Source organism: Agelaius phoeniceus, chromosome 3 (assembly GCF_051311805.1).
Source record: "Agelaius phoeniceus isolate bAgePho1 chromosome 3, bAgePho1.hap1, whole genome shotgun sequence".
Lineage (NCBI taxonomy): Eukaryota > Metazoa > Chordata > Aves > Passeriformes > Icteridae > Agelaius > Agelaius phoeniceus.
The window spans coordinates 21,438,791-21,451,807 of NC_135267.1; the positions used below are offsets into that span (position 1 = coordinate 21,438,791).

General features: G+C 37.0%; 1 protein-coding gene across 6 annotated transcripts in view; it reads left to right on the forward strand.

Moving 5' to 3' along the window:
- Positions 1-13,017, forward strand: part of MYO6 (myosin VI) — a 103,738-nt gene that overhangs the window by 53,221 nt on the left and 37,500 nt on the right. For all 6 annotated transcript variants that reach the window (XR_013181258.1, XR_013181259.1, XM_077174844.1 and 3 more), the window contains exons 10-14: positions 907-987; positions 3,579-3,759; positions 5,872-6,016; positions 11,820-11,977; positions 12,529-12,620. Coding sequence is in view for 4 of the 6 variants with exons in the window: in XM_077174844.1 (XP_077030959.1) it covers positions 907-987; positions 3,579-3,759; positions 5,872-6,016; positions 11,820-11,977; positions 12,529-12,620 (657 nt within the window). In the remaining 2 variants the exon portion in view is untranslated. The remainder of the gene's footprint in view (positions 1-906; positions 988-3,578; positions 3,760-5,871; positions 6,017-11,819; positions 11,978-12,528; positions 12,621-13,017) is intronic.

Sequence of the window (13,017 nt, forward strand, 5' to 3'; positions counted from 1 at the left end):
AGAAAACTTCTGTACTTTGTTAAACACTAAGCTAGCTTTGAACAGTTGTCACTTGGTTTTAATATTAAAAAGTTTTCTTCTGCTGTTAGAAATGCTTTGAAGAATATTTTGAGGTTTTGCAATTTTGCATGTAAATTTTAATCAGACAGTAGAATTGTCTGTGTTCACCTCTTAGAAAACATCTTTGTTCAATTAAAGAGTAAAGAATCAGTTCACTTCCTTCAGACAAAGGGCTCTGTCCAAGCTTTTGGACAGAGTTCTTACATTCAGATGAACAAATCAGAAAGGAAAAGCTGGTGATCCCATTTTTCAGAAAGCAACAGTAATTATTTAAATCTAAATTCAGTCTGATTTACTGAACAGTAAATCTGAGATTACTATACAACATAAGGTGGATATCAGAAGCCAGGTTCAAAATAAGGCTTCCACTTAGACCATGCTGTAAGCTTTAAATCTTCTTCAGACTTTTTAATACACCATGTCTCCTACTACCTATAGAAATATTTGGTGAGGAAAAATTAGTAGTTTCATATTACGTATGCCAGAAAATGAATTTTTTTGGTTCCTAATTTGGGTTGTCTTTTCTGTAATCCTGGACTCCTTGAATAGGTTTAATAAAATCAAAAAGTAAGAAAATATTGTGTAGCTTAATGAATATCTCATTGTGTCAAAAAGTGTTTTGGTTGTCAAAATCAAGAAACTTTCAATAGAAGTTTGCTACTGTTGCAGTTCTTTAATTTTGTAGATGTAAATAAATATATTTTCAAGGAATGAATTATGAGCACTTCTCATGTTGTTTGTATCAAATGGTTAAATCAAGCTATGTAGGGCAAGCCTTAAATAAAAGCATATGTTTTCCTTACTTCTATCTTTAACTATGCATTTCCACTTTTTTTATTGTTACAGTATTTAAATCGAGGCTGTACCAGATTCTTCGCTAACAAAGAAACAGACAAGCAGATTTTGCAAAATCGCAAGAGTCCTGAGGTAAGTTTTTATCTTAGTTAGTTTATATTGTTAAATAATGGAGATAGAGTTGAAAGTGATTACAATTTTATAGTGTGGAATGAAATGTTCATTTTACACATCTTTATAGGTCTAAGAGGGTACTCTCCAAGATGCTGTATTGAGAACTCTGCTTTGGAGTTCAGTGCTAGAAATGCATTTTAACATGCATCATAAAATCCCAAATGGAACAGTGTATATAAAATGGTTTCGTCTTCATTCTTATAATAACATAACACTTAATGATGCAGCTTGTCTTCTGTGGAAAACAAAAATCTTATACTTTTGTAATTTTCTTTTTAAAAATCTTAACCACTGGTAGGAATAGGGCGAAAGCAATGTTTTTTCTGGAGCCATTTTTACTACGTGGAGTTTTGAAACGATGCTCCAAACTTTTCTATAAATCAATAGTGCAACCACACTTCTAGCCATGACTACATTCTCCTCCTCAGTGCACTTTAAAGGTTTTTGTTTTCCCCTTGCTATTAACTGCTAGTTATGCAGAGCATGGAATTTCCTGGTTGAAAGTCTGAAGCTTCAAAACATTTTTATACCTCCTTGCTCCATCTCTGTTTGCATTTTTTAGAACTGGAATTACCAGAATTTGAGCACTTACACCTTTGAGCTGTTCACATGAGGATACTAAAGAATTTGTTCTGAATTAATAGTATATATGAATTGGAAGTTATTAAAACACTTAATGAAACTTCTACTCTGTTCTCTAATAAAATTTTCATCTACTCAAAGTATGAAATTCGCATTTGTGTAGCTGGAAGGTATTTCAAATATTAATCAAATCCATATTTGTGATTCAGTAGCAGGGTAAGCTGCATATATATCTGACAAAAATAGCTTAAGAGCCTCATTCCACCAAGTGGTCATGCCATCTCTTTCACAACGTGGTCTTGGAGCTTGTGCTGAACTACAAGAGACTGTATAGATAATTCCTTTCTTCAAGTCAACATTGTCAAGTCTGCCCCTGGATTTCTAGTGGTTGTATTATTGTAACACTCAGCATGTAGTCCTGACTTCTGTTGTTAAATGTAGGCTATTTTCTTTAATCAGGGATGATGGAAAATCAGATACAAAAATACTTATTTGACATCACTGTGAGGCAGAAGGCTGGTAGATACAAGCATATAGGCTAGCATTGGGGAATTTTGCCTCAGTTTACCCAATTTGCCTTTCACAAAGAATTGTAGTGAGTAGACATAGAGTATCAACATTCACTTATTTTTTCTTCTGGAAGATGAACCTGTGCAATTTTCTGTTACTGATGTGATTTACAGGTGGGTGTTGTCATAAAACTGGTCCTCTGATGAACTTGAAATAAGAGAAGACTTGATTTGAAATAAGTGTTTGTCTAAATTAAAACATATTCATAGAATAGTTCTGAAAATATATATAAGACATGAAGTAGCAGAACATATAATACCATAATACTTACATGTAACTGCCATATTCATTTGAAGGCTCAACAAAGGATCAAAGTTAAATTATATTTAAACCTAGTATAGCTGTTTAGACAGGAAATATATTGTCTTGTTCAGGTTTTTAAATTGGAAGTTTCGTATTTGCTGTCATTTTATTAAAAATATTAAGATTGTTTTTTGAATAAAAGTAGCTGGAATAGTCAATTAATACTTCAATTATTTTTGTGTTTTCCTTATCAGGAAGATGAGGTGATCATTTTATATAATTAACATGTAGTTTAATGTTATTGATGTGCCTACATGTTGTGTGAAGTGAATTTTTCAGATGCATGTGGTGTTTCGTTTTGATAAAAATCATGTTAGCTTATTTGACATTAACAAGGCTTTTATTTAGTAAATTATTCTTTTTAATTGATAACGTTTAAAAATGAGTGTAAAGACATAGCTCAGTCTGTGCATGTTCATGTAGTTTTTGATTGCATGCAGATGTGTTACTTTCTACTATTTAAACTGGTTTATAGCTAAAATAGCTTTCAATGTATTTAAATTTGAAAAATCAGCAAAATATTAAATTAGTATTTCAGAACATAGTTAGTATTCTTCTAAGCCATAGACCACTGCAAACAACTTTTCTGTTTCTTAATTACACCAAGAAGTTAACTAGTATATTCCTCTAAATAAGCCTGTTTATAATAGGGAAAATGCTCCTGGTTCTGATTTGTCCTGTACTCCTGTCCTTCTGTCATCCTATTGCAAGGACCTCTATCTTTTTTCAGCTGCTTGGGGTTAGAAGGATTCCTTTGTATTTAATGCTCCAATAGCTCCCTTAGCCAAAGTCTTCCTTCCCCCTGCTCATTATCTCATATTTCCCTGTCCTAAGTAGTCACATTCTCTCTAGCTTCTGCTTTCTGAAGATAGTTTAAAGTTTGCTGTGAAATTTAAGTTTAAAGATCATGCTTCCAAGTATCAACAATTTAAATTAAGGTTCTTGCAAGGCCTATATTGTATGAAGAACTTGGATCTACTTAGTTTGGCATGCTTTTGTATGCTTTTTGATATGACTTATCCTTGACTGGAAATATTTGCTTACATTTACTTTAAAGCACTTACATAGAATTTTTGGTTTTTTGTGTTTTATAGTATCTTAAAGAAGGTTCCTTGAAGGATCCACTGTTAGATGATCATGGAGATTTCAACAGAATGTGCACAGCTATGAAAAAGATTGGACTGGATGATGAAGAAAAACTTGATCTTTTTAGAGTAGTGGCTGGTGTCCTTCACCTTGGAAATATCGATTTTGAGGAAGCTGGGAGTACTTCAGGTTAGATCAAAATAGAAATTGTTTTTCCTAAAAATACTGAAAATGCCTCTTGATTAGAGACATTCCCTTTGCATGTGAATTACTGCTTTTGAAAGCTTCTTTGTGTTCATGGGTAATTCCATTTTAATTCACTCCATTTTGAAGTCAAGTTTATCTATTTGTTTTAAAGTTGTACTTCTTTCCATGCTCTGAAAGCAAATAGGGTTGCACTGAAACTGTTCAAGAACCTATTCTGTGAAAAGTTTCATATAAAGAAAAGAGGCATTTTGTATTTTAATGACAGCTTTAAAGTCCAACTTCTCTCTAATATCACAAAAAGATCTTGACATTAGCAACTCCATCTGTAGGGAAAGGCATTATGTCCTTTGGCTTCCAAAAATAACATCATGTTAGTATTTTGAGAGATGAAAAAAAAAAGTTACAGCAAAAACGTAGGTAAATATAACTTCCTCATTTTAAGACGTTGCTCACAAGATGAAGCAGTACAAGTGTAGTTGGGACTTAATTGCAGAATGTGCATGAAGGTTGATGAAGGAGATTTAATGATTTGGGAATTGTCCTTATTACCTTACTACTGAAATCAGCCTCTCTAAATTGAGAACTGCTGTCCATATATTCCTGAAGGGCTGACTCCTCTGGGTCTGGATGTACTACAAATACACAACTATAGTAGAAAACATAAGTATGCAGGTCTAGCTTGAGTTGCAAGACAGAGTGAAATTGGTTCCTCCTGGTCCTACTTCAAGTATGTATAGCTGTTGGTGCAGCTGTTTGGAAGAGCAGACCAAAGAACATTTTAAAAGGTGTTCTGAATGATGAATTAAATGAGTGCTAACCTTACAGGTTCACTAGCTCCTGACCCCAAGTACAGAATCAGCACAGTACTGTACAAAACATTCTGTTCAGAAGAGATCATGGGTGGGCTCCAGTCCCACGTATCAAATCAGGGCCAGTGCTGAATTCAAATTGGGTAGCTTAGGGTTGGCATAGAGGTGAGTTGTTTTGTTTTTGGTTTTTGTTTTCCTCTCTCTACTCTATAGATCAAATGACAACCTCCCCAGTCTCAGTTCATGCTGTTGCCATCTTCATGAAGATGACAGAAATGAACATGATTAATGAGAATGAATCTGGGAAGATGCAGGTGTAGAGATGGGTAGTGGCCTTGTGTAGCTCAAACCAGTAAGATTCCCAGAGAACTTCCCTGTTTGGCCTTTTGTGAGTTGTGACGTGGGCATTGACCAGGTTAAACAGTGAAAGAGGTGCAAATGTGAGTTTGAGGAAGAAATGAATGAGAAGAGTGGGAACCACAGATGGTAAGGAAAGTCAGGGTTTAGAGAAGGAAAAGTCACCAGAGAACTTAGGACCTCTAAATACTGAAATTCAGACCCACTTTTTTTCTGGAACAAGTTATAGATCTCCTAAAATGTAAAGGAACTTCTAAAATGTAAATTAATGTATTGAACTTCTAAATTCCAAATACGTGTTTTGTTTTTCCCTCACTTTGTGTGTCTATATACAGGGTGTGTTTGAACTGCTTCAGGCAGTCTCTTACCAGAGAGAGACTGGTAAGACCCTCTAGAGTTCTGTTGCTGCTCTACTGCAAGCAACAGGAAACACTTGTAAATAAGTGCCAGATTTTACTAAAGTGGGTGGTGTGCCAGTTGGAGATCTCTGCTGGCTGAGCCCTGGCACTGAGGCAGGTGCAGAGCAGCAGGACTGCGCCTTCTGGCTGTTTACCTGGACATGTACACAGCCTCATCTGAAAAATCCAAGTGCCAGGAGCCTGCCCTAGCAGCCACTTCTGCTGCATTGCAAGGGAGCCTGGAGGATTACAGGAGCATCTACGTTCAAAAGTTTTAAGTCCCTAGAGTTAGTTTGTAGGAGTTAGCACTTCTGCATTTTGGGATAGTTCTTCCCTACAAGCAGCCTGGACAGCGTTCTAGAAATACGGAATTTCATGGATAGTTTTTGGGCGAGATGTTGTTTTTGTGTTTGATTTGAGGGGGTTCCCGGGGTTCTGTGAACTGTCTCTTGGCACCGAACTGCTCCGAGGTGCTGTGCAGAGGCAGCGGAGCCTCGCTGAGGGCTGCTGCTGACGCTGTGTGTCCGCAGGGGGCTGCACGCCGCGCGCGCGGAGCCAGGCGGCGCTGGAGCGCTGCGCGGCCCTGCTGGGCCTGGACGAGGACGACCTGCGCGGGAGCCTCACCTCGCGCGTCATGCTCACCACGGCAGGGGGCGCCAAGGGCACGGTCATCAAGTGAGTGGCGGCGCCGGCGGGAGGGACGGGCCGGGGCGGGGCGGGCGCCGCCCGTGAGGGGCCGCCGGCGCTGCTGCCCCGCCGGGGACCGGCTCCGCGCCTCCCCTGCTCACGCACCGGCACAAGGGGCCCCAGCTCCGCTTAACCAGCTGCAGGGCGGAACTGAGGTGCGCTCGCACCAAGCGCAGCTGTCTAAAGCGCTTCTTTTAATGGCTCACCGAGCACAGGTGCACCCTCTTGGTCGTAAAGAAAGCACAGTTATACACTTACACTAGCTGAAGGCTAGCAGGCGTACAGCACTTTGAATAAGTAACTCCTGTGCTGTATAAAATCTCTCATGTGTTAGTGAGTACGCTGTGTGGCCAAAGAAAGTATAGCAGTCAGCCGGTTAAATCCACAGCCTGCACGGCAAATTTGATATGCTAAATCATTTATTAGATACACTATCAAGGAATGTCAATGTGGTGCCTGAAGTCTTTCAGAAGATGCTCGAATCTTTCTCCTGAGGGCTGCGCAGTGCTCCCGTGAGTGCTGCCCTGTAATAATTAGGGCTGGGATGCTTAAATCAGAGGGCAGGATGGCCACCCTTCTTAATGTCTGAGTGATTGCTGTCCTTGTGTTTGTCATATGTAATTCTTCTGAAATCAAGCTTTAACTTTAAAAACACCCCTGCAAATGGTAATCCAGAAATTGCTGGTTTTGGTAAACACACATTTAATCTTGACTGTAAACAATGTTTCACAAAAACATGGATAGAAAGTATGTTTTTTTTTTGTTTGTTTGTTTTGGGTTTTTTTGGTGTTTTTTTTTTTTTTTGGTTGTTGTTGTTGTTTGTTTTTTTTTTTTGTTTTTTTCTGAAGCTGTTATCCAGGTAACTTCTTAGGCACAAAAGCAAGATAATGGTTCCTTTCTGTATGTACATGGAAATGAATTAAGGGCAAAGAGCCCGTATAAATATGGTTCTGGTGATAACATTTCAAAAGCATGAAATTTATAACTCTTGCAAAACTGAGTTTTATGAAAATGACAATGCAGTTACCTTTTATTTATGAAAAACCTCTAGCTTCTACCGCAAATTTTCTCTTGCTGAGATTGATCCTAGCATGCAAGCTGTCAGGGATGCCTGCAACTGAATTGTGTGTTTTAACATTTAGTTTTCTATGTTGAGTATTTTCTGGAGTTCACATAAAAAACTGAGCTTGGACTAAGCAGTTTTGTGCACATTAAAGTAATTCTCAGTGTTCACCTGAATGCATCAATCTTTTAATTAGGAAGCTAATGAACATTCACTCCTTGGAAGAATACAGGTGTGCTTTTTATTAACATATGGAAACAATCTGATTGTTTTAGTGAATTGGAAATACTTTATTCACATTACACCAAATGTTTAATATATGAAACTCATCAATATCTGTATTAATAGATATTGACGACCTTGCATATTTTTTATTTGACTTCCTTGCATATTTTGTCTTTGCAATTTCTTTGGAAATTTATTACAGAAATTATTATTATGGAAAAAATTCTAATGCAGTGACAAATGGTAAATAATGTTGGGGGGGAGCAGGAGAGGGTGATGTGTTACTCTGCATTTAGTTAAAAGCTCAAGATTTAAACCTCTTAATTGTGTATTCAAAAGTCCATTTCTTGAGAGTAAGTTCTTCTCTCCCTGCCCAATGTAAATTCCTCCTTTCTCTCCCCCAGCAGTTACTAGAAATTGGGGACTTGAGTCGTTGTCATCTTGCTGCCTTATCAGATGATATGGCGTGTTATAAGTAATTTTTTCCCCTTCATTACAAGCTTAATGTATACGAAGATGTCAGTCTTGCAGGAAAAAGTGTCTCCAGTGGAAAATATTGACTGAGCTTTTACTATTTGCTCTTTTCCAAACCATGTCTAAATTGACAGCAAAATCTTTGATATATTCATCCAGGAGAAGCTTTATCAGTACACTAGAGTAAAAAATTTCTTATTGTACAGTACAGATGGCACTCATAGTAATTCATGGCAATATGAACATTGCAGGTTTTGAAAGTCAATAACATTTTTTACTTAATTCAAGTTGGGATGCACAATAATTGCTGATCTTTCTCTGTTGACTTACTGCTTACCTGGTTATTCTCCATCTTCCATTTGCATTTTTAAATTCTTTTCAGCTTACTACCACCCACTTTCCTTTACTGAAATATATCTTGTGGATTTTTACATTATGAATTTTTTGAAAATAATCCTGTATGCTAATCTTGTTACAAGATTTTCTACTTTCTTAATTCAGTATTATTAGAGCCCGTTTTTTGAGAATACCCTTAGTTTCACATTCCTTTTAAGTGAAAGTGTTAAACAGAAGCAGAAGGGCTTTGAACGAATTGTATCCATGTCAGATTCAGATGGCACCCCACTGGAAATGCTCTCAGGGAACTGCTGATTCAGCCTCTGAGAACAGATTCCTTTTGGCTCTTGTACATGTAACACAGACATAAGGCTTGTCTGTATATTTTCCTTTTGAGAATGTTTGGTGGGACATACCAAGCTACCACCATTATGAGGCACACTGTCTGATCACTCCTCAAATCACACTGTCAGGGAAGGTTTCTTAATTTTTGTTACAGTTTTGAGTTTATTTTGGATTAAAACTGTAAAGATTTTCTGATCAGCAAATTTATCCTGATAAGCCTGTAGTGTTATTAGCACTGTGCAGTTTCAAAAGTCTGCAAACACAAGGAGCTATGTTTTTATGCCAGCAGATCTTATTTTTCCCGTGTTTTATTTTGGGGATGTCAAAAATGAGTTCAGCAGACTCCTTACACATCTCAATGATTATTGCATTAAGCCTCTTTTGCTAGCATTTTATAAACTTGTGCATCTAAAAGCAGACATACTCTAATAAATACACCAATATCACTTTCTCACATGGCTTACTGCATGTAAAAGTGGATTGGACTATTTTAGATATTTGTTACATAGACACAATTTTTCTATGGTAGTGTGGTTTAGAAACTACTTGACTGCTATCAGTATTAGAGTTTTGACAAGTGCATTGGTTTTTTTTGTTCCAGCAACCCAAAGAGCTGCTCATTTCTCTCTCTTTCTTAGGGACCTTTTGTGTGCAAGTAGATCATGTGAGTCCTAATAGGTCACAGTGAATAAATAGCTCAGCTGAAATCACTGTGCTCAGAGTATAACAAAAGCTTTGTTCTGCTGGGCACAGTGGAGCCAACAAGGAACAGTAGGAGGGTGATGCTAAATGCAATCTCTCTGAATTTTATTAAATAATCATGTGCAGTGAATTGCCTGGGGGACTTGACAGCTGCGCTACGTCTATCTGTCTTTGTCTCCCAAAACCCCAAAATAATTACCTTGCTGGATGGTGTTTTTACCATCCATGTGAAGTGTATTTACAGAGAGAAATAATGTGTTAGGATTCAAAATCTGGTGCTTCTCTTAGACTGTAAATGTGCTACTGTGCTTTTCTCTTGCTCAGTTTCTTCTTTTCCTAGAAGACTTTCACAGAGGACTCCATCATCACAAACTAAATTATTTTACAAGGTGAAAAAAATTAACTTGCATCATTCCAAGTCCTTCAGCTTCTTTTGCAGTACATTTTCTACCAAAATGCATTTTTTTTTAGTGATGCTACTGAAGTGTCCATCGGAAAAACTTTTTCAAAACTTTTTTGAACTTTAGCTTTTTTCAACTTACAAATATGCTGCTTATATTCTTTAATTATGTGGAGTATTTAATTAGGTAGGGTTACTTAATCCAGGCTACTTTATTTATGAACCAGTAACCATATTGGATGACAGTAACTGATGGATATCGCTTCACCTGCTCTCTCCCTCAGTTGTTGTCAACCATGGGCAAATTATACATGTTTTTAATTAATTTGTTCTGGAATATATTTGGGAACTGCATGGAGTTTGCATGGAGAGATTTTGTCCACAGACTAAATCTACCCCATCCGTGCTTTCCCCTAGGTCTTAAACTTTAGATCATTGGAAACCTTGGTGAAGAAATTGGCATGAAGACCAACAAGGGGTTTTTTTGCAGCCTTACAAAAGTACTTAGAATTTGGCAAATTTTTTCTCCATTGCATTCAAGTAGCTGATAAATTCAGGAGAGGGAAAGAAGGTAAAATGGAGGAAGGAGAATTTATCTTTTCCTGTTCAGGCAAGAAACAAGAGAAAGAAAGAGATTCATTTGTCTTTGTGCAGACCAAAGAAAGGAAGAGCTGAGGGAAAGCAAGTTCATGAAAAGAAAGCTGCTTGTTCTGAACATCAGTTCTGTGATGGGGCTCTTGTGTATCTACTGTTTCAGGGCATTTTCAGCATTGTTTAGTGGTTCTGAACTTTCAGTTGTGCAAAATGCTTTGCAGGGTTACATTTTCTTTCCATGCATGTCTGCTGCATACTATGAAATTTAGCAGCAAGGGTTTGTGCAGTCTTTAGAATTGCACTTAACAGTGGCAGAATTTGCTATTTTGAACACTAGGACCATTTTGTAAATACATGCTCTAGCAGTACAACTATTTGTCGTGTTGTTTAAAAAAGTAAGTAAAAAACATAAATGATTTTCATATATTGTATTATGTAATAGGTCTGCAGCTGACAGGAATTAGTATTCTGATCTCTTAAACGTATCAGAACAGAATGCAAAGGTACCTTCCTTCTATTTATAAGCTGAGATTTCTGTCAGTACTCATTACCTTAAGATAAGATAGATACTTAGTGGAAGACAAGATTGTGTGTTAAAGCTAATTACTATCAAATGTAATGTAGCTGCAAGTGTCCTTTGGGAATGGAGACTCTGGTTCCATGGCTTACCAGTCACAGTAGAAAGTTATCTCCATCACTGTCATGATTCTGCATCAGAAGTATTATCTTTGTAGAAATGAAAAAAAAAATAGTAATTATTACTTAGTTAGTTTAGTGCTTATGAATTCTAGGAAGTGAAGGAAATTATGCAATATGGATAAGCTGTTGTTGTGGTTTAACTCCAGCTGGCAACTCAGCCCTTTGTAGCCACTCACTCCCTGCCAGTGGAAGCGAAAAGGGGAGGGGTAAAAATGAGGAAACACATGGGTTGTTGATAAAGGCAGTTTAAAAGGTAAAGCAAAAGCTACATGTGCAAGCAATGCAAAACCAGGAATTCATTCTCTACTTTCTGTTGGAAGGTCAGTGTTCAGCTCCCCAGGATAGCAGGCCTCATCAAGTGTTGTGGTTACTTAGGAAGACAAAACTTTAAATTCATAGAACCATTCTCCTTTCCCTCTTCTTCCTTCAGCTTTTATTGCTGAGCATGATGCCATATGATACAGAATGTCCCTTTGGTTAGTTGGGGTCAGCTGTCCCAGCTGTGTCCCCTCTCAGCTTCTTGTTCACCCTCAGCCTCCTCACTGGTGTGATGGGGTGAGGAGCAGAAAAGATGTCAGAGCAAAAACTGAACTTTAGGCTTTATTCTAACATAACAAATCATAAGTAAATAGTTGAAATATTTTTGTAGATGGTGTTGTATATAGTTTAAATACCTTTCTATGGACACTGTCAGTAGAGTTTCTAATTATTTAATAAAGAATTATGAAAGCATCTGAATCTCACTTCTACTGATGGTAGCAAAATATTATTGTTTTTTACAGCTAAGATAGTCTAACTTGGCAAGGTTGTTTCCTGCCTTGGCCTAGAGATCAGGGAGGGTTTCTTAGGTCCTAATTTATGGTATTGGAAAGGCTGTTTTAAGGTTTAGAGTCTAATCTCAGCATTTCACAGTAAAGAATTCTGAAAAATAAGATCTGTATCTTGTTTTTTAGGGTACCCTTGAAAGTGGAACAAGCAAACAATGCTCGCGATGCCTTGGCTAAAACCGTGTACAGTCATCTGTTTGATCATGTAGTGAAAAGGGTAAACCAGTGTTTTCCATTTGAAACTTCTTCTTTCTTCATTGGAGTTCTAGATATAGCTGGTTTTGGTAAGTATACCTAAAATAATTTCTAGTTGTCACTTTTTTCCACCAAAGATTCAATAACAAATTCTGTAATGAAGGGTGGGAGGGGTTTTCTTTTTGGTGTTGATGGTTCTTGTAAAGCTTTTGCTTTTTGCTTCTTTGACTCACTAAAATTCAAAACAGGGCATGTTTTGTGATGTGCTCTAGTCCTGCCAAGGTTGTCTGGGGGAGCATCCTTTGGTTCTCAGGTCTTTAGAGCTTTGGTATCTACTGCCATCCTGTTGTATCATAGGTGCATGAGGGTGTATTGGTACAATTTCACTGTCTGGTAGCATCTTGCTTTGGTTTGCTGCCAACTGTCTGTCATTTATCTTAGAAATATCATCTGCTGCAGTATTTTTAGATGGCTTGTGTACAACTTGGAAATCTGTAAAAGATCTCATTTTGCTGAAAGAAATGGCTATGGATCTGAACACATCTTTAAATATTAGCACTGTGAAGCTTCTCTTATTTACTATTTAATTTAAACTCTTGGAACAGTGTTTTATCATAAAAGTTTAACTTCTGTCTTTCAGAGTACTTTGAACACAACAGTTTTGAACAATTCTGTATAAACTACTGTAATGAAAAACTGCAGCAATTTTTTAATGAAAGAATTCTGAAAGAGGTATGATATATTTAATGTTATATTTAGGAATTGGTTTTTTACTGTTTCAGGAATTTTTGTTTTTTTGCTGAAGAGATGCCTTAAGTAGCACTGCTTTTCATAAGATACACATTATGTTTAAAAAAAAAAAATCAGTTGATACACTGTTTCCATAATTTGTGACATCTGGTTGTGTCAGAAAAGAATGTGGATTTTTGAAAACCAGCAATGAGCTATCCAGAGATTGGATAGTCGCTAATACCTAATGAAAATATTGACTTGAACAGGCTTATCATTAAGGTGTTAAAGTTGGAATACATTAGGCTGTGTGAGAAAATTCTCAAATGTGTGTTGATTCATGCTATATTTTTTAAAAATGTTTTTCCTGGATTTAAATTTTGTTTTCCTAGATTTTTTT